The 24237-nt window shown below is 40.3% G+C and overlaps 1 protein-coding gene across 2 annotated transcripts in view; it reads left to right on the plus strand.

The window, feature by feature from the left end:
* Positions 1-24237, plus strand: part of LOC107084748 (UPF0606 protein KIAA1549-like) — a 48818-nt gene that overhangs the window by 6024 nt on the left and 18557 nt on the right. For both annotated transcript variants that reach the window (XM_015374744.1, XM_015374745.1), the window contains exons 3-11: positions 14725-16854; positions 16956-17044; positions 17580-17739; positions 17830-17960; positions 18353-18545; positions 18635-18694; positions 18776-18921; positions 23267-23444; positions 23737-23921. In XM_015374744.1, the coding sequence (XP_015230230.1) occupies positions 14725-16854; positions 16956-17044; positions 17580-17739; positions 17830-17960; positions 18353-18545; positions 18635-18694; positions 18776-18921; positions 23267-23444; positions 23737-23921 (3272 nt within the window). The remainder of the gene's footprint in view (positions 1-14724; positions 16855-16955; positions 17045-17579; positions 17740-17829; positions 17961-18352; positions 18546-18634; positions 18695-18775; positions 18922-23266; positions 23445-23736; positions 23922-24237) is intronic.

Here is a 24237-nt window from a genome sequence, read left to right on the forward strand (position 1 = left end):
AAAAACAGAGAGTAAGTGTAAGAGGCTATAAATAAATATGGAAACTATATACACATTATACAGGAAAGTTAGGATATGGATTATGTATATTTTATTGGGGTTATAATACAGGATAAATGATGACAGATAACAGCAGATAAAAGATTTACATGTTATTTACAGCTATGCTAAATGTTTGTACTTGTGTAGCGCTTTTTCAAGTCAGAGGACATGACCAAAGCCCTTTACACTACATTCAGTCATTCACCCATTCACACAACGACTCCCACACTGTTGATGGCACGCTACATTGTAGCCATAGCTGCCCTGCGGCTCACTGACAGAGGCGAGGCTGACGTACGTTAGCGCCACCAGTCCCCCTGACGAACTTAAATAGGCAATGCAGGTGAAGTGTCTTGCCCAAGGACACAACACTGAAAACCAGAACCGAGGCTTGAACCGACAACCCTCTGGTTAAAGGAAAAACCTCTTTATCCAACGCCACTGTCGCACCAAGCTATAGTTGAGAAGTGCCTGTAAGTGGTGTTGGATCCGTATGTTGTTGTGTCTGTGTGTGTGTGTGGGAAACAGTCCATGGTGGTCTTGTTTTACCTACAATGTGGGGGAAGTATTTTGTAAAATATCCTACATGCGAGGACTTACAGGCACAAATGGGGACATTTAAGTAGTCCCCAAATGGTTAAGTTCTGGTCTTTGATTTGATCTCATTTTGAATTGAACAGTTCATGTAGATGTCCTTGATGGCAGGGAAAAGTGCACCAGCAATGTGCTCAGCAGTTTTCATCACCATCTGCATCGCCTTCTGGTCCAAGGCAAGGCAGTTCCCATACCAAACTGTGATACAGTTGGGGAGCATGCTCTCAATGGTGCAGCGGTAGAAGTTTGTGAGGATCTCTGAGGAGAGGAATTTGTTCCTTAGGGAACGCATGAAGAAGAGGCACTGGTGTGCTTTCTTGGTGTGTCTGGAGCAGTTGGTCGTCCTAGTCAGGTCCTCGGAGATGTGGACCCCCAGGAACTTAAAGCTGTCCACACCACCCCCGCCGTCCCCTTGGTGTGGATAGGTGGATGTGGGTCAGCGTTCCTCCTTAACTCCATAATAAGCTCCTTGGTCTTTTCAGTGTTCAGCTACAGGTTTTTTGTGTCGCACCACTCAGCCAGATGTTCCATCTCCTCCATGTAGGCGGCCTCATTGTTTTCTCTAATGAGGCTGATCGCTGTTGTTTCACCTGCAAAATTGATGATGGCTTTGGAGCCATGGAAAGGTCTGCAGTTGTGGGTGAGGAAGGAGTAGAGGAAGGAATTCATCAAGCAGCCTTGTGTAACTCCGGAGTTTATGGTAATGATGGATGAGAAGCGGTTGTCCAGACATGTTGGGGCCAGCTGGTCAGGAAGTCGAGCAACCAGTTGCACATAAGTGAACTGATGCTGAGTTCTGTGAGTTTGGTAATGAGTTTTGATGGGATAACAGTGTTAAATGCACAGACTAAAGTATATGAACAGCATTCTGTCGTAAGTGTTCTTACTGTGCAGGGGAGAATGGACAGTTCCAGACAGGAGTGCTGCTCCATCGAGATTGCACCATCTGTGCTCCTCTTCTGCCTGTATGCAGATTGGTGGGGTCCGATCTCAGGTGAGCTAGAACCACCCGCTCAAAGCAATTGGTGATGATGGGGATGAGGGCTACTGGAGGGCAACTGGATGGGACTTTGGAGGTAGACTTGAAGCTGGTAGGTACCACAGTGTGGGCCAGGGACAGGTTGAAGGTGTCCGTTAGGACTCCTGCCGGCTCCCCAGAGCACACTCTGAGGACATGTCCAGATATGTCATCAGGACACGTTCAGGGACTCCATCAGGACCCACAGTCTTGTGGGCTCTAATCCTGCTCAGGACTGCTCCTACGTCAGTGGAGAGGAGAGTCAGTGGCTGGTGGTCTGTGGTAATGACTGCCTTGGTCGCAGCTGTAGTGTTCCCTCTCTCAAAACAAGCATAAAAGTTGTTGAGCTCGTTGAGGAAGGAAAGATCAGAGGATGTGGGGGATGGTGTTGGTGGTCCTGTAGTCTTCAAGAGTCTGAAGGCCTTGCCACACATGTTGGGGGTCAGAGTTGGAGAATTGATCCTCCACCTTCCTTTTGTAGTGGTGTTTGACCTTCTTGGTGCCCCTCTTCATTAACCTGAATGCAATGTTGCGGGCCTTCAAAAGGAGGCAAACATCCCAGTTCATCCAGAGCTTCTGGTTGGGGCACATGGCGGTACGTTTGTGGGTGATGACACCATCTTTGGTGATGGAGATGTGGTCCAGTACGTACTGATCGAATTCTGATTGGTAGAAAGTATTCCAATCTGGTTTCCTGAATCGGTCCTGGAGCACAGCGTCTGAGCCCTCTGACCACACCTTTGCTGTGCTCACAGTAGGTTTCACACTTTGGATGAGTGGTGAGTACAAAGGTGTGAGGAACTGGGAGAGGTTCCTCACATCATCTGATTGTCCAATGTGGGGGAGGGGTGTCGCCTTGTAAGCTCCAGCCAGGTTAGAGTAGACATGGTCCATGGTCTCCTCTGGTGTGAGACATGTTGGTGGAATCCAGGGAGCACTGTGTTTAAGTTGTAGTGGTTGAAATCACCCGCAACAATAAAGGCAGCCTTTGGGTGTTTAGTTTGATGGTTGCTAATGTCCGCATAATGGATAGCTTGGCATTAGCATCCAGGGGGTATACACAGCAGTGAGGATGGCAGAGATGAATTCCCTTGGGAGATAATAAGGTTTACATTTGACTACTAAAAACTCCACATTCTGTGAGCAGCATCTCTCTGTTGTGGCAGCATCTGTGCACCGTACTTTGCTAATATAAATGCACAAACCTCAGCCTCTGGTTTCTCCTGGCATCCTGTTAGCTGGGTAGCATTGTATGGGCAGCTGTTGTTTAACAATTTGTCTGTGAAAAGCGTGACATTTGAGTCCATAATCCATCTTTCGTTTGAGATGGATATTTGTAACTTGTCTATTTTATGGTCTATTTAATTTTTTTGCCGGCGAATGAACATTGGCGAGGAAAATGCTGGGTAAAAGGAGCCGGTTTGCTGTTAGGTTTAGCATAGGTCGCAGCCCTCCATGATTATCCCACCTTTGTTTATATTCTGGTCGCCGTCTGCGTGCACAACCCCCCGGATGGGAGGAGTGGGCAGCCTCCAGTATTCTGGAGATCTCTGGGTAAGTTGGAGATCAGCAACAAAAATGTCAAAATTGTAGCTCCAAGGGTCCTGAAGCTCATGTCTGCTGTAGGACAGCAGTGTGGTGCAGTTCTTGACAAAAAGTGAGGAATAGATAGAAAACTACTATTTAGCAGATTCTGGAGAGACGTTGAGCATCGTGATGTTAATGCGCCGCAATCTGTCCAGATGGCTAAACATTGCATTAGCATTAAAACTTTAGGATGATGAAACTAGGAATGCATGAGCCAACAGTCCTTTAACTAATTCTGCACACTCTGACGCTGATATTGCAGTGATTTACACAGCTTTTCAAGATATTTAAATGACTTTGTTTCTGCTGACTTTAAATGATTTCTTTTAAATGTGTGCATCCTAATTTTAGCATAAGTTTCCTATAATTTAAAGACAACTTCTTATTTTGTAAAACTGAAATCCCTAAGATGTAGTCATGGAGTGCAGGGGACGATCCTGAAGACCTTCTATGACTCTGTTTTGGCATCAGCCATCTTCTATGGAGCTGTCTGTTGCAGCTGTGGCTTATCTGACGCTGAGAGAAAGTGGCTGAATAAGCTGATCAGGTAGGCCAGCTCTGTGTTTGGATGCCCTGTGGACTCAGTGCAGGAGGTGGGAAACAAAAGAAACCTAACTAAATTAACATCTCTGTTGGATAATGTCTACCACCCCATGCAAGAAGGTGGGACAGAACTGGAGAGCTCCTTCAGTAACAGACCGTTGCACCCTAAATGCACCAGGGAGCTTTATCACAGATCCTTCTTCCCAGCAGCTGTAAGACTCTATAACCACCAATGTTCCCAACATCTCAATAATTTGTTACATTCACACAGTTTCTACCTTAGTCAGTAAAATAACATGCTGCTGTCATTTCTGCACATCTCTGATGTTGTTGCTATTATCAAATATCAATCACTGTAAAAATGTCCACAGCTGTATATTGGTTATTTATCGTCCAGGAGCACAGTATTTATATTGTTAAAACGCTTTACAGTACAGTATGTTATTTGTTTATTTTTTTAACTCTTTAACTCTATCATGTTATTCTTATACACTTTTCTAAGTTCCACATGTGTGTGACCATTTTATTTCTATGATCTTTCTGCTGCTATAAACACCAGAATGTTCCCATTGTGGGACAATAAATGGATTTTCTATTCTATTCTGTTCTATTTTATTCTATTCTATGTAATCTTTATCTCTAAGGCTGGACTTGGCCTGTTTGCACTCTGGATTCATCATCTTCATCATCATCTTCACACATATGCCTGTGTAGATAGGCAGGTATATAGTGAGCTTTGGCTTTTTACGAGCTGCTCCCTCGTCCCTGCAGGTTAGACCATCTTCAGCTCCATTTGTAGTGATCATAAAAATACAAGTAAGCAAGGAATGCCTTCCTACCTGTCAGGAGAAATCAACCTATTTCAGTCCAGAACCATGGGCCAACACTGAGGAGTTGGTTTTAATGCTACTGCTTCATTCTGCTCCAGCTCACACTGAGGGTCATGGCCTTACAGGCGCCAACAGAACCACATCATCTGCCAAAAGTGTAGCCAAGGTTTTTTCCAAGTCAGCCATCTTCCACTCCATGACTAAGCCTTTAGATGTTGTCAACGAACCCCACAGTCAGAATCAGAGACAAGGGCTTGTTCTAGTCCAGGTCCTGGATACATATACAGACCTTCACTGATCTCAAATTTGCTCGCCTTCAGAAGTTGAATGCTTGAACTGGCTGCTTTTCTGACAAATAATGAACGGTTTAAAACAGTGACCTTTCACCAGGTTGTCATTAAGTCTGGGGAAGAGGTTATAGTTAAAACAGCTTCAATTCTTCTAATACAAAGGCAGATTGTCATTTTTGCATCAATTTGTATGATGGGACTTAGTATTCTGAAAACACATCCATCATTTCTTTAAGTTTTGATTCATGCAAACACACCTTTTTAGATTTGTTAAAATGCTGAGTGGATACGAAGGCAAGGTATTCATCTATAGATCAAGTAAAAGTTTGTCATTTTACTCTGTGATCTTAGAGAAAATATCATGGAACTATTCATTTCCAACACCTTAAAGAGCTTTTCAACTTTTGAGTGTTTTTCATTTTTACTGCCTGTTTTGGTTGACAAATTGGGCCAAATAAGCTTGTGGAGAGCAAAGTCCCATCTAATTACCAGTGCAGTCTTTTACCCAGTGAAATTTGATCCGTTTTGGATGACAATATGTCCATTCATTGTTCATTAGAGCCGGGAGCAGTTACAGATCAATGGGTAGAAACTATCAGGAGCCAAAGACAGGGTAATGTTGCACTCAGCAGGCCTGCCGCCTGACCAGAGCCACGATAGCCCAGCCACGGCTCTGTGCCTCTCTGGCACTGTTGGAGCAGCGGAACCCAGTCTGCTGATCAGAAGCGGCACCAAACGGACTCCTGGGATGAACAGCCATTTGGTTTTTAGAAATAAACATGCCTGCTCATTTCTTTCCAATATGATGATTGCATCATTATGTATTTGGCAGAGCTGGGAATCTTGTTTTTGTTTTCTTGTTTTAATAATTTAATGACCTTAGAACTTTGCAGACTTACTGTGATGGTGAACGGGGCTTGTGAATGTACATCTGTGAATAATTTTCTGTACCATTGTTTGTTTTTTACAAGGCCAATTTTCCCCTGAAGTCAAGATTTTACTACTGAAACAACCTAATAAATAGTAGGAATGAACAAATGTCTTTGTTTTTTCTTAATCAACCCATATTAGTCCCTCATTTATTTACTCTACTTTAGATTTTTACTGAACATCCTTTTATGGATTTAGTTTGATTTGACGCAGACGTTAGAGCTCAAAGCTAAGAATCACGTCACACCTGTTAGCGTCGGACAAAAGATCAGAACAAGACATTTTGACCATTTAATGAATAAAAACACGTTTTTTTTATATTTACCAAACAGTGTTTCTGCCAGTGGGTTATTGAGATAAAAACCGTCAGAAGTGCTAAAAAGTATTTTAGCCTCCAGCTATATTGGACACTGTATTTAGATAGGTTCAATCGGGAAGTGGTTATTGTTGTTTTTTTCCCCTTAAAAATAAACAAATGTTTTTGAATTATGATAAGACTAAACTGAAAGTAAACTTAAGTATTGTAATTCAGCCAGATTCCGACTCTAGATCAATCTCTCAGTGTAGCATATTTTATTCCAAATCTCATTATACAGAATTTAAAGGTAAAAATAAGTGGTCTTCCTGATTGTCAGTCATTCTGGTTATTTGTTTATGTAAGGCTGTCCTACGTGCTTTTTTTTTACCTTACCGATGGTGAGTCTGACATAGTGGGAAAAAAAAGCAAATCTTCTTTTGGAAAGTAAGCGATGAAAACAGCAACTTATAAACAGAGCGTGCCCGAGGAGAAATGGGCTTGTGCATGCTATTGCAGACGTTTAATAGACGTCCTTTCTCAGTAGTGAGTACAGGGTTGTGCATGCGTATTTTTTTAAAGTTGAGAAGGCAGGTCTTTTCAAAGATTTGTGAAAATCCTCCACTATACCTTTAATATTATCTTGATGGGAGTCGTTAATTGAATATGTTATTTTGGATTTATTTTCCTCACTCAAAGTTAGGTTATTAAAAAATGTACATAATTCACACAATAAGACCAGACAGATACCGGATGAGCTGAATGTATTTTGGTTTCTGCACTTTACAGATTTACATATGTGGGCAGCTAATTAATATAACATCATAGAACAAATGAGAGCCTAGAAGACCTAGATTCAGCTGCTTAGATTCAGAGCAAAGCCCTACATACTTAATTTAAGCTTTTTTTTTTGCAGTTGAACTAACTTTCGACCAGTTCAGACTTTCAAACGTTAATAATTTGGGTTCATTGTGGACAAGAGACACTTCATCCATCTTGTTTGTTCTTAACATAAGCCCAGAAACATCCGGCCGGTAACCGCTGCTTTGTCTTGTTACCGACTGCATAAAATACTCGAAAAGATTTCCCTGACATATTGTGACTTCCACCTTAGGGTAATACCAGTATTTACAGAATCTTTNGAAAAGATTTCCCTGACATATTGTGACTTCCACCTTAGGGTAATACCAGTATTTACAGAATCTTTGTAAAAAGTCCTAGATCCAGATGGTGATTCGAATCATCACCATCATTTGAAATGTCCTCCTCTTCCCTTCATTAAAGACATTTCATCACAGCGCAGCGCGTCCTAAGACCGTAACTGTCATGAAACGAGGACAGATGGACCCAGTATTCAAGGCGAGACAGTCAGTAGGAAAGTTCAAAACGTTTATTAAATAGAACAAAACAAAAGCGGAGCTGTGGCTCGCAGACACTGCAAACGGGGGGGCGGGGCACCGCCCAATCTCAGACACTAGGGGAGAAACACAGCTAAGTGACCACAATCAACTGATAGAAGATTATCTGTGTTGGTCACTTACCTGGTTTAACACTCCAGACCACGAATGTCCCCAGTGCTGCAGTACAAGAGGTCTTGCTGGAAGCCGATCCTGGTGAGGGAACAGACAGAACAGGCAGGATCCACATCAGGCAGGAGCAGGAACAGGTGGCAGGATCCAGACTTCCAGGCATCCACAGGCTTCCAGGAGGGTTCAGAGTCTGACTGGGACCAGAAGCATGACCAGGTGGTCACGCACAGGAGCAGACAGGATCAGGTTCATACAGGCAGGCACAGTGGAAGAGGGTAGCCGAGACAGGACGCAGGAACTGGAACTTGAAGCAGGACTTTAAACTGGTCTCCTCCCTGGAGCCAGGCTTACTGGATAAAAACTGAACCTCCCCCCATAATGAGCCAAAAACTCAGAGGACTCCGCGGGGGAGGAACAGTGGACGATCAGGAGACAAGACAAACACTAAAATCCTCTTTCCACTGGCAGATAGGATCCAGGACATGAACCAAGGAAATCAAACTAACAGACAGGCTGACAGGAAGACAAGTAATGATCTGGCACTGAATGCTCAGGCTGATCTGAATATAACCAAGAGGAAACAGGTGAGAGTAATAAATAATAATCGAGGCAGGGAGGGAAAACAGACAGGTGAAAGGGATGACTAATTAAGGGAGAGCAAACAGGCCAGATCATGACAGTAACATCATCAGTGACCCCTCACACCCCCCACCGTGGACTGTTCTCCATGCTGCCCTCTGGGAAGAGGCTTCGCAGCATTCGATGCAGGACCAGCTGGTTCTGCATTAGCTTATTCCCCGCTGCCATGAGACTGTTGAAATCTCAACTGGACTCTGCATCACAATCTGCATCTCAATAGTATTTTGCACTACCAGTAGGACACAACTCAATATTCCACTGTATTTTGCACCATATTTATATTTCATAATTTCCTTTTCTCCTAGACTGTTTACATGATGATCACTGCTGCACTTTAAATGGTAATGGTCATTTCCCNATTTTGCACCATATTTATATTTCATAATTTCCTTTTCTCCTAGACTGTTTACATGATGATCACTGCTGCACTTTAAATGGTAATGGTCATTTCCCTGTTGTGAACTACTCATTTCACAGTTAGAAGCTATAAGCAGCATAATTTAAATTTTTATACACTCAATGTATATAAAATGACAATAAAGTTAGTCTAAGTCTAATATACTAATTTGTTGCTGGTCGCTATGCACACCTTCCCAAAGAAATTATAGCAAAATCCATCCACAACATAACCAAACATAACCCCCTTGGCAGAAAATAATTTAATTTTTTGAGAAATTAGATGAAATAAAAGTATTACAGCTTCATGAAAAAAATATAATTTTTTTTTCCCCATCGGAGCAACTCAGAGTCAACCCGCTGAAGGCATAAAGTCCCATTTGTTGACCAATTTAAGTTAGAGTGGTTCTGGACCTTTGACTTTAGAAATCAGGCTTGGACCTTTAAACATCAAGTCTGAGAAGCTTTTCAGACTTTTTTTTTAGGCCCTATTGTTCTGAGCACAAACATATGCACTTAGACGACCTGGTTTTTTAGCTCCTTCGGGCTAAATCATTGGGTTTTGGTCCTTTCTGCAGCAGTAAGCACTTAACTATACCCGTCTCAGGCGTTTCCTTTCCATGGTAATGACTTTTAGATCCCTCCTAGTGCCTGGAGGTCTTCACCGAGTCCAACAGACAGTGTTTGTAAGCGAAGGACCTGCGGTCTGTGGGAGGACTGAGACAAAGTGGAGGAAAGCGCACAGTGATGCAGTCCTCAGTGCTGTTTTTAAAAGGAAAGAAAGATTTTATTTTTGTTCCAGGACCAGGGCTGTGATCATCTAGTGGAGAAACTACTGATTCTGTCCTGGAACTTTGTTCAAAGTTTTTATAATTGTTATTCTGAGCCTAGTGCTCCAAATGACCTCAGATTTCAGAGATCATTTGAGGAAAGTCAGCTGTGCCCTTTAGCTCTTTGTGTGTCTGTTTCTGTCCGTCTCTGTTTCACCTCTTCCTGTTTCTCAATTGGACTCTTGTACTGCTCCCTCCCCTCCCCCTTATACTCCCCCCATCCTTATCTTACACAGTATCCCCTCAGGAAAGTAAAACAAGGGTCACATGAATATTTGAAGAGGTCCGTGCCGAGTCAGGTCTCCGTTCCTTGATTCAGATTCATAAAAAATCTGATAATTGATCAAGTTTGCAGTAAATTACTGCCACTTCTTTTGATTTATTAAGGCATTAATTTAAGAGAAAGATTTGGTTTATTTTTTTTCCTTCTCTCATTTGTAGAAATCTTCCACTTTTACTTCAGTGCTTGATGACAACTCTAGTTAAGTGTTTAGGGTTTTTTTTGCACTGGAAAGCAACTGTTGGTTTTATAATAAAGCTGCAGCTTGTTTTCAATCATCCACTTTGTCGGGGGGCTGCTTGAGCTTTAGCAGAGACCCTGATCCCATTCAGCTCGGCTGATAAAAACAATACAATCTTTCCCATCTTAAAAGCTTCTCTGATAAACCAAATGTCAGCAGCACTGCCGTATCTTGATTGTTTGACTGCTCTCAGTGTCGGCGGCTGCTGCCAACAGAAAAGAGCCAGTCACGCAAAGGGGCTCGGCTGAAAACAGAACCATGTGTGGGGTTGTAGTTAGCGAGCGGTAATGCCAAAGAAACACTTCCTTCTCTTTAAATGTCTCTGTAAAGAGTCTGGCGAACGTAGAAAATTACCTCATCTTATGTTTTTGCACTTGTTGCCGAAGCTTTCCTCACATCTAAAACTTGGACGTTCTGTGTGCAGCTGCTTGTTGGCCTTTTTCTTTTTTTTAAACCAAAGGATGTGTAGTTAAAGGAAAATACCCTCAAAATGAAAAGTGAGGCCAGTAGAGGAGCAGGAAAGATGGTCTTGTTTGTTTCTAATTAGTTAGAACTACAACATTTACCCTTGATCTGGATTACAATGTCTTTCCTTTCCAAAAAAATAAACATACTTTTTGCTTGAATCATATTTATGACATCTTTTTTTGCTCTGTTCTTACTCTTGTTGGTTTAATCCTTAAATTTGTCGGGTCTCATTACTGAATCATCAGACTTATTGATTTAAGAATGTTATTTGCTTATATTTGATGGTTTTAAGTTTTCATAGTAGTGTTAGAATAAAATATAATATTGGCCTTACTCTGGCTGCTTAGGATTTGAGAAATTCCTCTCAGAAGAAACAGTTTCTGCTGCAGAATTCATCACAGTTTGTTTTGTTGTGGGAGTCTTTAAAACACAAATCAGGTCAGCTGCTTGCAGCAATAATTCATGTCGTATAAGCGCCCTTTTAATTTGATTGGCTGCTGTAATTCAAGTCTGGAAATAGATGTATGTACCAAAAAAACAAAAAAAAAACAAGCAAACAGTGCAACTGAAGCGGCCTCATTTCTGGTTGCTTGAATTAAAAGCAAATGGATAAATGCCCCTGTGGCTGAAATGCTGCAAGCATTAAAGATGCTGTTTTTAGTAGGATGCTGCATTATGAGGAAAAAAGGAAACGGATTCTGCTAAACCCACACAGCACTGCTTCTCTGGCTGGGAAACGAATCAGGGTTGTTTTCAAAGTCTGCAGAAGCAGGAAGAGACAAGTTGTTGAGATTATTTGTGTTTAATATTCCCTAAAAAATATATGATAATCTTTAATCACTAAACATCCCATAGTAACTGCATATACTCATATTATTCTAATTTCTTCATCCCCCATAGGAAAAAAAAAGTATCTCAAATAAAGCTAAAAATACATTAAGTTTTTGGGGGAGTTTTTAATATCATTTAGTCAATTAATCAACATTGTATATTGTATCATAATAGTGATAAACAATATGATAAATGCCCACCCATATCCATAAGTTACTTAAAATAGGAGAAAAGGATAAGATTTCTAGAATTCCTAAAACTGGGCTTTTTAAAGCTGCATACATTTCAAAATTTTATTTCATTACATTAAGAGCTACACTATAGTTCAAATCACAGTTTGCAATGCTAAACCATAACCTCTCAAAACCCACTGGGTTGTCGGCAACCCGTTTTATAGCGTTTACAAATAATAACTCAGAATGCAAGAAAATTACGCTGGTAAAACGTTTACCAATATAGACATGTTAGACATCGTTGGAAAGCTAAGACACAGCGAGCACCAAAGCACAATTAACACAGATATAGCAGCATGTCAAAATGTACCATGACAAAGCAGCCACAACAAGCAAGCATGTCTTTATAATTGCTGTTAAAAAAAAATGACCTATCATTTTTGAGAATAAAAAAAATAACGTTTAGTCTTGTTTGAACTGATGCAGCTTGGATTCTGCCCAATTTTCACGTATTCATATATGCAGGAACTAAAAGGTTTTAGCTTTCAAATAACGTATCACAGGTGTAATTTGGGCTTACAGGTCCTAGTTATTTGCTTTTCCATTTGGGTATGCAAAATAGGCGAGAATGTCACAAAATGAGGTGGATATTAAGAGGCTAAAGAACTGCTTGGATGTAAGGTGGTAGTTGTTTTTTTTTTTCAGGTGAGCTGCATTAGCGCCCCTGACCTCTGCATGTATATCCTATATTTGGCCGATTAGAGACCTTCACAATGACATTTATGCCCACAACTGACAGATCTAGGTGTTCAGAATGCTTACATGAAATCATGATGACTGAAAGTTAAGAACAGTGAGGGAAAAATGAGGTTATGTTAATGAGATCATCATTGTGCAGGCCTAGTGATAAGGAAGCTCATTTGTTCACTAAACAAATTAATGTAACTTATTTTTTATTTTCATAATGGTTTTCTCTCACAGTCTCCTTGATCATTCCACTTGGATACAGTAGCTGTTGACATGGTTACTGTGTCTGGACATGAAATTTGATGGTGTCCACAGGTTGTGGCGCTTGGTTTTCGGTTTCATTGACTGTGACAATGAGCGGCCAACCAACTAGAACGCTCTCCTGTTTCAGGGAACAGGTGGTGTCGCTGTGTTTTCTCTTAAGACGTTCATCATACTCTCGGCCTCAGTAATGCGTTACTGTAATCTAGGCCAAACATGCCTGGTCGCTTGACTTTCATTCAGCTAAATTAGCACCTTATTTAATTTATTGATAAGAGCATAGTTTGCAATAATTTACTCTAATATTTTTTTTTTATTTGAATCAATTGTGTTGGCTTTAAATTTAACGTTTGAATAACTACTGTATGTTTTTACCCTCATAATATAATAATATACGGCAAAGATTGTGTTGCTGTGTGACAGAAGCATCCTCAGCTTAGTGATTTTTATCTGTAATTGTCAGGGCCATCATTGTATTTATTATCCTTTCTGCAATCATTATTGTTATTCATGGCCTTCCGGTAATCCAAATGGTCTGTTTTTATCATCCGTTTCGCTTCGTTTAGATGTTCTAAGTGAGACTACTGATGAATGTAGAAATGTTTGCGGCTGTTGGGGCGTGTTCTAGATGAGCTGACATTTTGGGGTCATGTCCAACGCTTTGACCTCAGACATCAGCAATCTATTCCAGTAAACATGAGTCTCGCCCTCTTTATTTGTTTTTAGGCTTTCAGAATGTGTTGTTTGCTGCTGCATAAACTGACACAATCATTAGAAAGCATGTGTGTTTCTGTAACATCCAGCCGCAGTAAAAACGGCTCATCGTGAACAATTTAAAGAGCAAACTGAGACGTCACAATGAACCAAAGTATCGTTTTCTCTCTACTGTTTTGGTTCAAACAGGTTAGCAGATGTTGCTTTTCTCACTTATCTGGTTTTCATTGCATTGAAGGTCAATCACATTATTATGTGCTATGTGTTTATACTGTGTGTTTGTGTATGCTCAGCTGTTTGCTGCTTTCAAAAGCTTGGCTCAGCAGCAAAGCGTTTGATTAAAAACCCTGGAAGTTTCCCAAGTCCTTCTAGGCGGGTTCTGGTAAAGTGGCATGCTGACTTGATTAAGGTACCTATGTAGGTTTTAATCAAATTAGGAGTTTTCTTTAGGGCAAAGCCAGCCACTGTCTGCCTCTATGCAACTAGCCGCTAAGTTAAAGATGAAACTCTGGAAGTTTTCCTTTGTTCTTAGGTTTTTATAGATTACCTGCCTGCTCCTCTTAGTATTAAAATAGCCTTTATCCTCAGTCCATCTCTTAGCTTTTAGACCTTAGCTTCTGTAGGGGTCCTGTAAACTGCAGAAAGCATCAGTGTTTACTTTTTAATGAAAACTCCATGCAGAGATGATAATGGTGTCATGATTCACTCTTTGCAGTAATATACATAGTTTATTTATCTCTTGCATAAACAAATCAGCACATTATCCCAGTGTATTTCTTAGGATCAGAGAGGCAAGCTGTTTTAGATAGATGATACTGTAAAAAGGCCTATAATGTATTTCTATCAATTATTTATTATCTATTTCCTCTCTTGAAGCTATTTTTAACATGTCCATATCTGAGCAACGCAAATGAGCCTCTTTCAAAATGAAATTATGTCTGATATATAGAATCATGTAATGCAGAAAGCCAAGGCTTTTGCTTTCCATTTAAATTTGAAAGGCTTTGCCTAGCTTTAAATTGCAATTTGAAGGCTGCCTTTTCTAATGTCATCTTTAAGTTTTTATTGGTTTGTTAATCCTTGTGACTTGTTGTCTTTTCTTTCAAATAGGATATTAAATGTTTTTTCTAGGATCTGGCTTTGTAAATCATTAGACTTCCATTTTATACTTTGATTTTTTTTTATTTTACTTGTTTCATTATTTATTTTTTGCATATGCTTGTTGAACTGTCATTGACTTTGCAATTAATAGAGATTTGACAATAATCCTGTTCCGTTGAGTATGGCCAAAAGCAATGTACAATTAATTATTTCTTTTTCTACTTTTCCCTGCTAGGGAACATACCTTCTATGGATATAGTTTGGTCAGTTTCTACCTCCACATCAGAAAGAAGCTGCATTACTCTGATATTACTCCAGCGCTCCAGAGTTTAGTTTCTTTTTACGTGTGTCTCTAAACTAAAACATGATCTGTTTTCCTTCTCAGATGAGCCCTTGCCGGACTCACACTCCTCCCCTGTTGACGTTTTTGGAGGTGCTCCAAGGACAACAGAATCATCACCAGCAGCCTTACCACACTCTCATTATACTGCCTTTAATGTCCCAGCCTCACCTGGTGCCCTGTTCTCCTCTCCTGAACCGGTTCCCAAAGCAAGGACTGTTGACAGAAAGCTTTTTAAATCAGCACCCCATGCATATGAAAACATTCAATCCACAATGCCAAGAAAGGCCTATGTAGGAGAGACAAATGTCCAGAATAGTACATCAGCAAGCTCTAATGGACCTATCCAACGGTTTGAGGCATCAGCTACTAGCTCCTCTAAAGGGAGGGGGGTAAGGACTAATTCTGACCAGCAAGAATATAATTTTTCCCTTTATTCTTTGAGAACTGAGCATCTATTCCAGTCAACCTCAAGTCCTTCTGCTTTGACAAAACCCACACCTCATCCAGACCTTGCCTACCCAGAGGAACCAACTCCAAGCATGGTACAGAGTGGTCCGTCAAAACAAATGCAGTTTATCACGACCTCATCAGCTGACCTGCCTCTAGAATCTCCCAAATTGTTTAAAGCTTTGAGGAACGAGTCCGATAGCAAAAAGGTTGTTTCAAGTAGCTTGAACGCCAGCATTGTTCCATTGGTGCAGACCAAACTTGAACAGAACCTAAACACACTACCGAACGTCGATGAGATTATGGCTCCTGGTTACCACGTGCCTTTCATCACCCCCCAGTCCTCGAGAATTTTAGCTGAAGCTAACGATGTGCCTCCAGATTACTCCTACCCTACCAACATGGAAGAACACTGGGGTTCTGGGGATTACTTGGAAACCATGTCCTACTTCAACGCAGATAAAGACGTTTATTCTCCAGTCACTAAGGTGATCTCTGACCCCTATGATATGGAGGTAAACACAGAGATCTATGATACATCCTTTCCTTCCAGAGTTGGCTTATCACCTTCATCCATGCACCCTGTTTACATTTCACCTTCCCCCAGCCTCATAACTGCATACCTCCCCATTGTTCCACATCCATCGATTCATCAATCCAGACTTTCTACACAGACTCCCTCTTTACAGAACCCTACTCCCGCACCTAGCACCGACGTCCCTAACATATCTGAAGCAGACTGGGGAGATGTCTTCACTATTCGGCCAACAGATGTGCTCTTACCGGACATGAACAGCTTGGAGTATTACACCACTCAGCTGTCAAAGGACAGTGGTGTTTCAGAAACAGGAGCAGAGTACAGCGAGAACACCACTGAAGTGTCCATCAATGCTACAATGGTCCCACCCAACACCGAGTTCACCACCGATCATCAAATAGAGGCCTCCAGCGATCTGTCAGGGTTTGGGCCTCAATATGAGTCCCCTACAGCAGTAACCACAGAAAACACTCAGCTGATAAATTCCTCTGAGCCTATTCTGGATCCCTCCATTGTCTCACCCTATGTCTTTGATTCCTCTTCCTCTGTGTGGGGTGGTCTGGTTTCCACCACAGGCTGGTCCACACTTTCACCAACTGTAGACATGGATACTGAATTAGAAGAGCCTTTACAGCCAAGTGTGACTCCTTTACTACCAGAGGACCTATTGTCCTCTTCATCATCTCTGACTGATGTCCACTGGTTTGTTACTGAATCCTTTGACAGTCCTACACTCAGACCTCCTGTAATAACTCCAACAATAGCCTTCTCTCCAGTTCCTACTGAAAACGGCACTGCTGTCACAACTGAACTAATGTCCCCCGACTTATTTACCACTGAACAAACTGACAATATGACTCTAGCTTCAACTGAACCCTCATCTCACAATGCTACCCTGGTTCCTCCAGTTATGTTTGGTGATCAGAGCGTGACTGAAGATGGACCCGACAAGCCATCCACCATGACCTCAATCCCAACAAACAGTCAGTTTATCACTATTCCTGCAATGAACACAAGTCCGGGTGCCACAAACACTCCACATCAAGCGACAGCCGCAACTTCTGCTGCCACTGAGACCTCAACCAGTGTCAGCATCATCGCTACTACCAGCAAAGAAGCCGCAGCTGCATCAACAACGAGACGGTACCTCTGCAAAGTTGACAGCCCCAATTATCTAACAAGGACGGGTAAACTGAGCTCTGTTTTTATCCTGGGTTTCTTTATCTTGTCAATAGTAGATAAATATTCATATTGATGAGATTATAACCACAACATTTTTCTTATAAAGGTTTTCCTTCTGGGGTAACTGTTGGTTTTGCCAAATCTCAAGTCAGAGACATTTTAAAAGTGGAATTTAACAAGTCCGTGGAGCTGCAGGTAAGATCATTTTTCTCTCAATATTGCATTTTAAAGTGGAAACATGGTTCAGTATAATGACATGAGTATTATCGTGCTTTAGAGTGTTATATTCATTTAAAGTTTTTTAAATGATTTATAGCATTTTCTTTTAAAAAGCATGTTTTCTTGAGATTTAGCCATTCAGCCATTCAAAATATCAGACAGGGAAACTATCCATGCAAACATTGACCATTAAAAATAGTACTTTAACTGAAATAAACTTAAAATAAAATAAGGTGTCATTATTTTATGGTTTAGTTCTCTGATAAATCACATTTTACAAATGATGATCTTTTTCAAGTTTTTTCCAGTTCAGGATGGGGGAACCAAAAGCCATTAGTAAATATTCAGTTCAGTTTATTTATGTAGCTCCAATTCACAGGATGCAAATAAAGGTACCTTAGAGAGAGTGTCCAATCTTTTTTTGAAGATAAAACATTTAAGTTGGACAAAAAACAAAAGCTGAAGTAATCTGTAGAAATGTTATACTTCTTATTTGGTATTTACTGTCTAGGTTGTTAGCCTGCCGCCACAGCTTGTCTTCCGGGTGGTGTCGGGTCCAGTAGTGTACACAGCCATATCTGTCATCAATGCTCTGAGACGGTCTGGCCGACGTTTCCTGTATGTGTCCCCTAACCTAACAACACCAGACCGGAAGTACCAAGTCCACACAGGTACACTTACGCTTCTAATGTTGCTAAAAACATTCACTGTGAATGCACATTAAACCCTCCCTGAGTTTCTCCATCCTGTTCTGTGTGCAGTGCTGCAGTTTGTCCCTGGTCACATAGACGTAAGATACTGCAGCTTCTTTGAGAGCGTTGAGAAAGGTTTGACTATGGCTTTTGCAGAAGTGCGCCGTCGGTCAAAGGAGTCAACAAACTTCACGGTGCATGTGAGTTGTATGAGTTTACATCTAAAATCTGCATAACCTGGTTCACAACTGTATAAAGGCCTAGGAATTTAGTTTTTTTCTCTTGCTCTATATGTTTTTGGCAGCAATTAAATATATTCAGGAGACATTGGAATTAGTTCTTTGCAAAGTGGGCTTAAAAATGGTAAAGTGGACAATGTTGAAAAGGCAACAAGTCAAGTTGTAGACGTTTTGTAATCCTATGAACACAAATAAAGGAGTGTAGATTTCTAGCTCTTTAAATCCAAACTACTGTTCTGCTTCTTAGTTTGTCCTTCTTAAGTCCACTCTATCAGAATAGGAACGTTTCTGCAGCTCTTTGTAAATAGCTCTTTATCGTTGAACTGACAAACTCATCTTTTGGCTCTTTTCAGATTCTCAACATCACAACATCTGCAAACAAGTATGCAGAACAGCAACTGGTGAGGCAGCCAGTGGACATTACCTTTACTGTCAGTGGTTCAAGGAGTTATCTGATGGGGTCGAAGGTCAGCAATGCTCTGATGAAACTCACAATGGTAGAATTTAGCTACTACATCGGTTTCCCAGTGTTGCAGATTGCAGAGCGTGAGTACCATAAGATTGGATGTCTGGAAAATCCAGCTGTCTCCTTCAGGATCGCCAATGTTGTTCTAATGGGTATTTCTGTCCTGAAGCTTTCCACTATCCGGAGCTCAACACCAGCCACTTGCTTCGCTCCTCCTGGGTTAGAACAGGTAACATGGTTCCAGTTTCTGGCCCTGCTTGTAAATAGAGAGCTATGATGATTTAAATTACTTTTAATTTCTCTTTCTTAGTACTTCTTGGCGTTGTTGACAAGAAGATGAATGAAAGGACCTTTCAAGCTAACATGGAGCGTAGAGTGGCCCTGTTGCTCGGGGAAGCCATGGGACAAGTGAGGCGGGTCAAAAGAGCAACCACAGTTGGTAACAGTAGCGTACAGGTAAAAAGAAAAGATACCAATATCAGAACTTTGAGCTTAAACTGTTAACTGAGCTGTTGCAAAACGATTTTTAGCAAAACTAAGGATCCTGACTCAGTATTTAAACTTCCTAACTTATAGAAAGTCACCTAAAAATCCTCTGAAAGTGTAATAAGCTTTAAAAGAAGTTTTCTCTCTCCTAATGTGAAAGGAGAACCCCAGGATTTCAAGTCGTTTCAGATTTAAAAGAAGTATGTAACAAATTGCGTTTTACAGATCACATTATCTTCATTTCTGAGGGCGAGTTTGAAATATTAAAAAAATTTGAAACTATAAAGCTTCAGCCTGAAATGAAAATACACCCTAAATGTAGGAGACATCAAACCCTTTAAAATTCCAAGAGCGTTATAGCTGGGTTAATTTGTTTCTAAAATACAAAATGCTTTAAATCCTAAAGTATAAACTCAATGGCTGAAAAACTAATTCTGATAGTTCAAGTTAACAGAAAACATTAGTCTAGGTTAGTCGCTAAAGCGGTTAAAAAAAACCAAATCTAAAATTTTAGCGCGTGCTCTCCTAAAAATAAAAAAAAAAAAATAAATCCCACAATACTTTAGAGTAAATATAGAAGTACCACCGATATCATGGCTATTGGGGCAAAGTCTTATAAGCTGTTATTCTTCTGCTAGATGCTGTGAAAGCCAATGGGGGTGAAAATAGCCTCTGGTTGTTTAATCACATAATGGTTCAGTGCCAAGCTACACAGACTCAAACCAATTGGTTTCACTTATTTAAGTCTGAAACTTAAGTTTTAAATAAAGAGAAATCCCCCAAAATATTTCATATTTATTTTTCTGTTTACCTGGAGCATCATTATAGACGGTGGAGACTCTCTTAGTGCCGGGAGCAAGTACAGAGGACTCATTATGTTTGTCTCAGTGTTGGCAACCAGTGAAAACCTTAGTGCTTCACTCATCAAGCTTTAGCTTTTGTGGGTCTCCTCTGCACCTGCTCATCTCATCTCTAAGGGGGGGCAGGATGTTGCTTTATTTCCATGGCAACAGCATCCCATTTGCCCAAGAGACAAACCACTTAACAACCTCCACCTAAAGGGGTTCAGATTTCTGTTGCCTCTCCTTCTCGTCTTCGCTCGCCTGCTGCCGAGAGCCACAGACCCGCTAACAGCAGATCAATTATTCATTTGGTCCCAGTCTGTACCCTTCAGTTGGGCTGATTAAGAGTTGTCTATTTTGGAAAAGCAGTGGCTTCAGTGGGGCAGGAATTAAAGATGAGATGAAAATGTGAGAGATGAAAGAAACTGAGGGCGAATGAGTGTTAAAGCAAGATAAAAGGGACTTGTTATGAGGGATATGGGATACATATTTTATCTGACTCTATGAAATTTAAGTGTATAATGTGGATGTTAAACCAGGTGCCTGTTAGAGTACTAATATCAAACTCAGCCTTACTGTTTCTGATCAATCTGCATCAGAAACTATACCAGTTTCCCCACCAAATCAATTTTAAATTAATATTTAAACAAGGTTTTAGATCATAAAAGCATTTTTTTTGTGTAGCCTAAAATATTTGTATTGTTATTTTAAACTTATTTTAGTATTTACATCTTTAAAACAGCTAATCCTTGATAGTTGAATGACTTAAACGTATATACCTGCTGATTCACATTCTGTATATTCGAACAGAATCTCTGAACTATCATGACGGTATGATTAGCTTCACCATCCATTAAAATACCTGATGAGGCTTCCTAAGCAGATAAAAGAGGGGGCTGGGGGTAATACTACATGCATTCATGATGACCTCATTCCACTCTAATAACTCTGCATGGACTACAATTGACTGCATGACGATGTCTGCCCAGTGTTATTTTTTTTTTCTCCTAGCCCAGACGTGACCTGAGCTTTAGGCTTTCCGGTTCTACAGACAGCAGCAGAGCCTGAGGGCATCAGGCGGGAGACTAGTCTCTCAAACAAACACACACGCTTTGAACACTGACTGAGGATGTTGCATTGACTTCCTTTTTTATGTTTTTTTTTTTTTTCAACCTTGACCCTAAACTCATTAATGGTACTTAATTTATTTTACCAAAACCTAATTCCTACCTTTGTCCTACACTTAACATTTAGCCCCCAAAAAAGTGTCAATCAGAAAAAATCATCACTTTACATTTATGTACCCTAAAACGAATTTAACCGAGGGAAGTGAGGTCTGCAAAGCTTTAGATTGTATTCCAGGTTCTTCTACCTCCTTTTAGAAGTGTCATTTATGAGCTCTTTGGGGGAGTGGGTCCTAGAGGTTCGGAGTTCAAGCCCCACTCCCACGGACTCCCACTCTGGGTCCCTGAGCAGGACCCTTAACCCCACACTGCTTGATAGGCGCCGCACAATGGCAGCCCACTGCTCCCCAAGGGGATGGTTTAAATGCAGAGAGTTAATTTCATTGCTTTGTACTTGTGACAGTGTAATGGCAATGAAGTTGAATTTAATTCTGTTCTATTCTCTGTGAGTAATCTGGGTTGGCCAAGCGCTTCTGGAAAGATTTTTGAACGTTCCATGATTTCTACATTTGTGGATAGTAGTTTTCAGCAACATTGCCTAGAGTCTTAAAGCCTTAGAAATGGATTTGTTACTTATGCCAGTCTGATAGATTTCACTTTCTGTTCTTTAATATCCTCCAAACGGGACAAAATGTGTTGTCGGGCTTTGTTTAATTGATTTCTTGAATCTTAGCTTCTGGTAACCAGCAATTAATTGCCTCTCTTCCACCATTTTTGTACATGACAAATAAAGTAATTAATCAAGGTTGTATTAAATATCAAAATTAATTTGGTAGACTTTAACATTTAAGTTTGTGCAAAAAACATAAGCGTAAATAATCTAAATGGATCAAAAACATTCCCACATTTGTTTAATGTGATATTGTCCCATTAATTGTTTTGCACTTTCTGTGGGAGCAGTAAACATATGACAAAAGCCGTAAAGAAAACGTATCAATTTGTAGAAACTTTCCTCTGAAGGCTCAGCATATTATTGTACTATAGCTTGTTACATGGCGGAGCCAAATCTGTTGGGCCCAATTTTTCTTCCTGCTGTCAAGCACAAACTCAACTGCTCCAAGTTTGAACGTTTCACTGTTAATGAGGCGCTGCCTTCTTCATTAGAAGTTTGTTTTAGTTTTTTTTTCCAAGGCAGATGTGACACATTGCTAGTTAAGGTCTTCTTTAGAAATTCCATTCCTAATTTAGAAAGTGGACTTCGTCATCCTCCCCAAATAGTTGGTTCCCTTCTGGAAGTGCTTCTCTTTAACTGTTGTTTTTAAAAACAATAAAATATCTGCAGAGAAACACAACAGATTTAAACCTCCCTGATTACAGTATAGGGTTAGTAATGTAGCTCACTGTGAACCCAACTGAACCTCAGAGCTTTGATATAAAAATACAGGTGGACTGATTAATAAAGACAACTATGACATTATAAGTGCTGATTCTACAATCACAAAAATATTTCACCCAAAATTTAGGATTTATGTATTTTTGTTAAATAACAAACTCCGCTTTAAGTTGATTAGATAATTTTATCACAGTCCTAATTAATAAACTTTACATGATTCATATTCATTAATTTTAGTGTATTTACTTCAAATACATATGGTTTAATTGTTTAAATTCCATAAACAATCATTAGGTTACTTTCATGCAATTCAATCACTAATTTGATCTATTTCAAATGAATGCACTAATTAGTGTTATTTTAAGTAACCATACTGTATCAATAATAAATACTAAAGAAGGAAAGAAAGAAAGAAAGAGAAAGAAAGAAAGAAAGAAACAAACAAACAAAGAAAGAAAGAAAAGCTCTTGAGTGTATATCTACAAACAGCAGTGAAGGGGTCATTCTTCAAAAGATGTTAAGTATATAATAAAACTTTATATCACCTCTACTTCTGAAGTAAAGTGATTTTGAAAATGTGTCAAACTTAACCAGCATCTGATGTGAATGGTAATGGTGGTGGCCTGCTGCTGCAGTAGGCTGGCTGTCTGCAGGATATCACCTTGACACGATGTCTTACAGAACAACCGTTTCCAGTTAACATGTCCTTTTTTAAGCAGCTGTGAAACTATCTGCTCTTTGTGTCCAATATGTGCCTTGAAATGTCTGAAAACCTGTGTGACATTGTTAAAATTGTAAAAAAAAAAAATAAATAAAAGAAAAATAAAAAAGAAAAATTTTTAAGGAAAAATCAACTCCTGTGTAAAACTACAACTGTTATGTGACGCTCTTGTTTTAAAACAAGTCCATGTTCCTTTTGAGTCGATGCTGAAACTGTTTGATTTTCCTTTTCTCAGGTTCTGAGTGTGAGCCGCCTGGAGGGAGCAGAAAACCCAGCACAAATGGTGTATTTTGTGGAGGGTCAGGATGGTCATCGGATGCCTGCAGTTCAAACTGCCGACCTTCTTAACAGCCTGGACGTTCAGAGGGCTGCCATTATCCTGGGATACCGTGTGCAGGGCATTTTGGCTCAGCGTGAGTATTGTGTTCTTGATTACGGAGATGTAGTTACTTGTTGGAGTTAAGAAAAAAAAACATGGAAAAACCTTTTCACTGACAGCATGTCTAGGGCTCTAGTATGCCTACTTATGTTGTAAAGTTATAACCTTTTTCTTGAATACTGAAAAAAAAATCTGAATTAAAATATTTTTATCTAATCATTTTTATAGTTGGCTTTTAATGCTTTTAATGCTCAAGATGATTGATAAACAGACAAACCTTAATGCGCTATATTTGATGCTGTATCCCTGTTGATGTTTGATTGAAGCTGTAGAGAAGGTGGCCGCCCCCCCTTCTGACACAGAGAACACCAACATGTGGATCATCGTCGGGGTGGTGGTTCCTCTCCTCGTGGTCCTCATCATCATTTCCATCCTCTACTGGAAGCTGTGTCGGACCGACAAGCTGGAGTTCCAGCCAGATGCTATGGCCACCATCCAGCAGAGGCAGAAGGTATGCTGCCCATCCATCCTCATCCATCATTCATTTATCTATCCATCATCATCCATCCATCCATTCATTCATCCATCCATCCATCCATCCATCCATCCATTCATCATCCTTCCATTCATTCATCCATCCATCCTCATTCATCCATCATCCTTTCATTCATTCATCCATCCATTATCATCCATCCATCCATCATCCTTCCATTCATTCATCCATCCATCATCATCCATCCATCCATCCATCATCCTTCCATTCATTTATCTATCCATCATCATCCATCCATCCATTCATCCATCCATCATCATCCATCCATCCATCC

The sequence above is a fragment of the Cyprinodon variegatus genome, unplaced genomic scaffold, assembly GCF_000732505.1.
Source record: "Cyprinodon variegatus isolate N-32 unplaced genomic scaffold, C_variegatus-1.0 Scaffold108, whole genome shotgun sequence".
Lineage (NCBI taxonomy): Eukaryota > Metazoa > Chordata > Actinopteri > Cyprinodontiformes > Cyprinodontidae > Cyprinodon > Cyprinodon variegatus.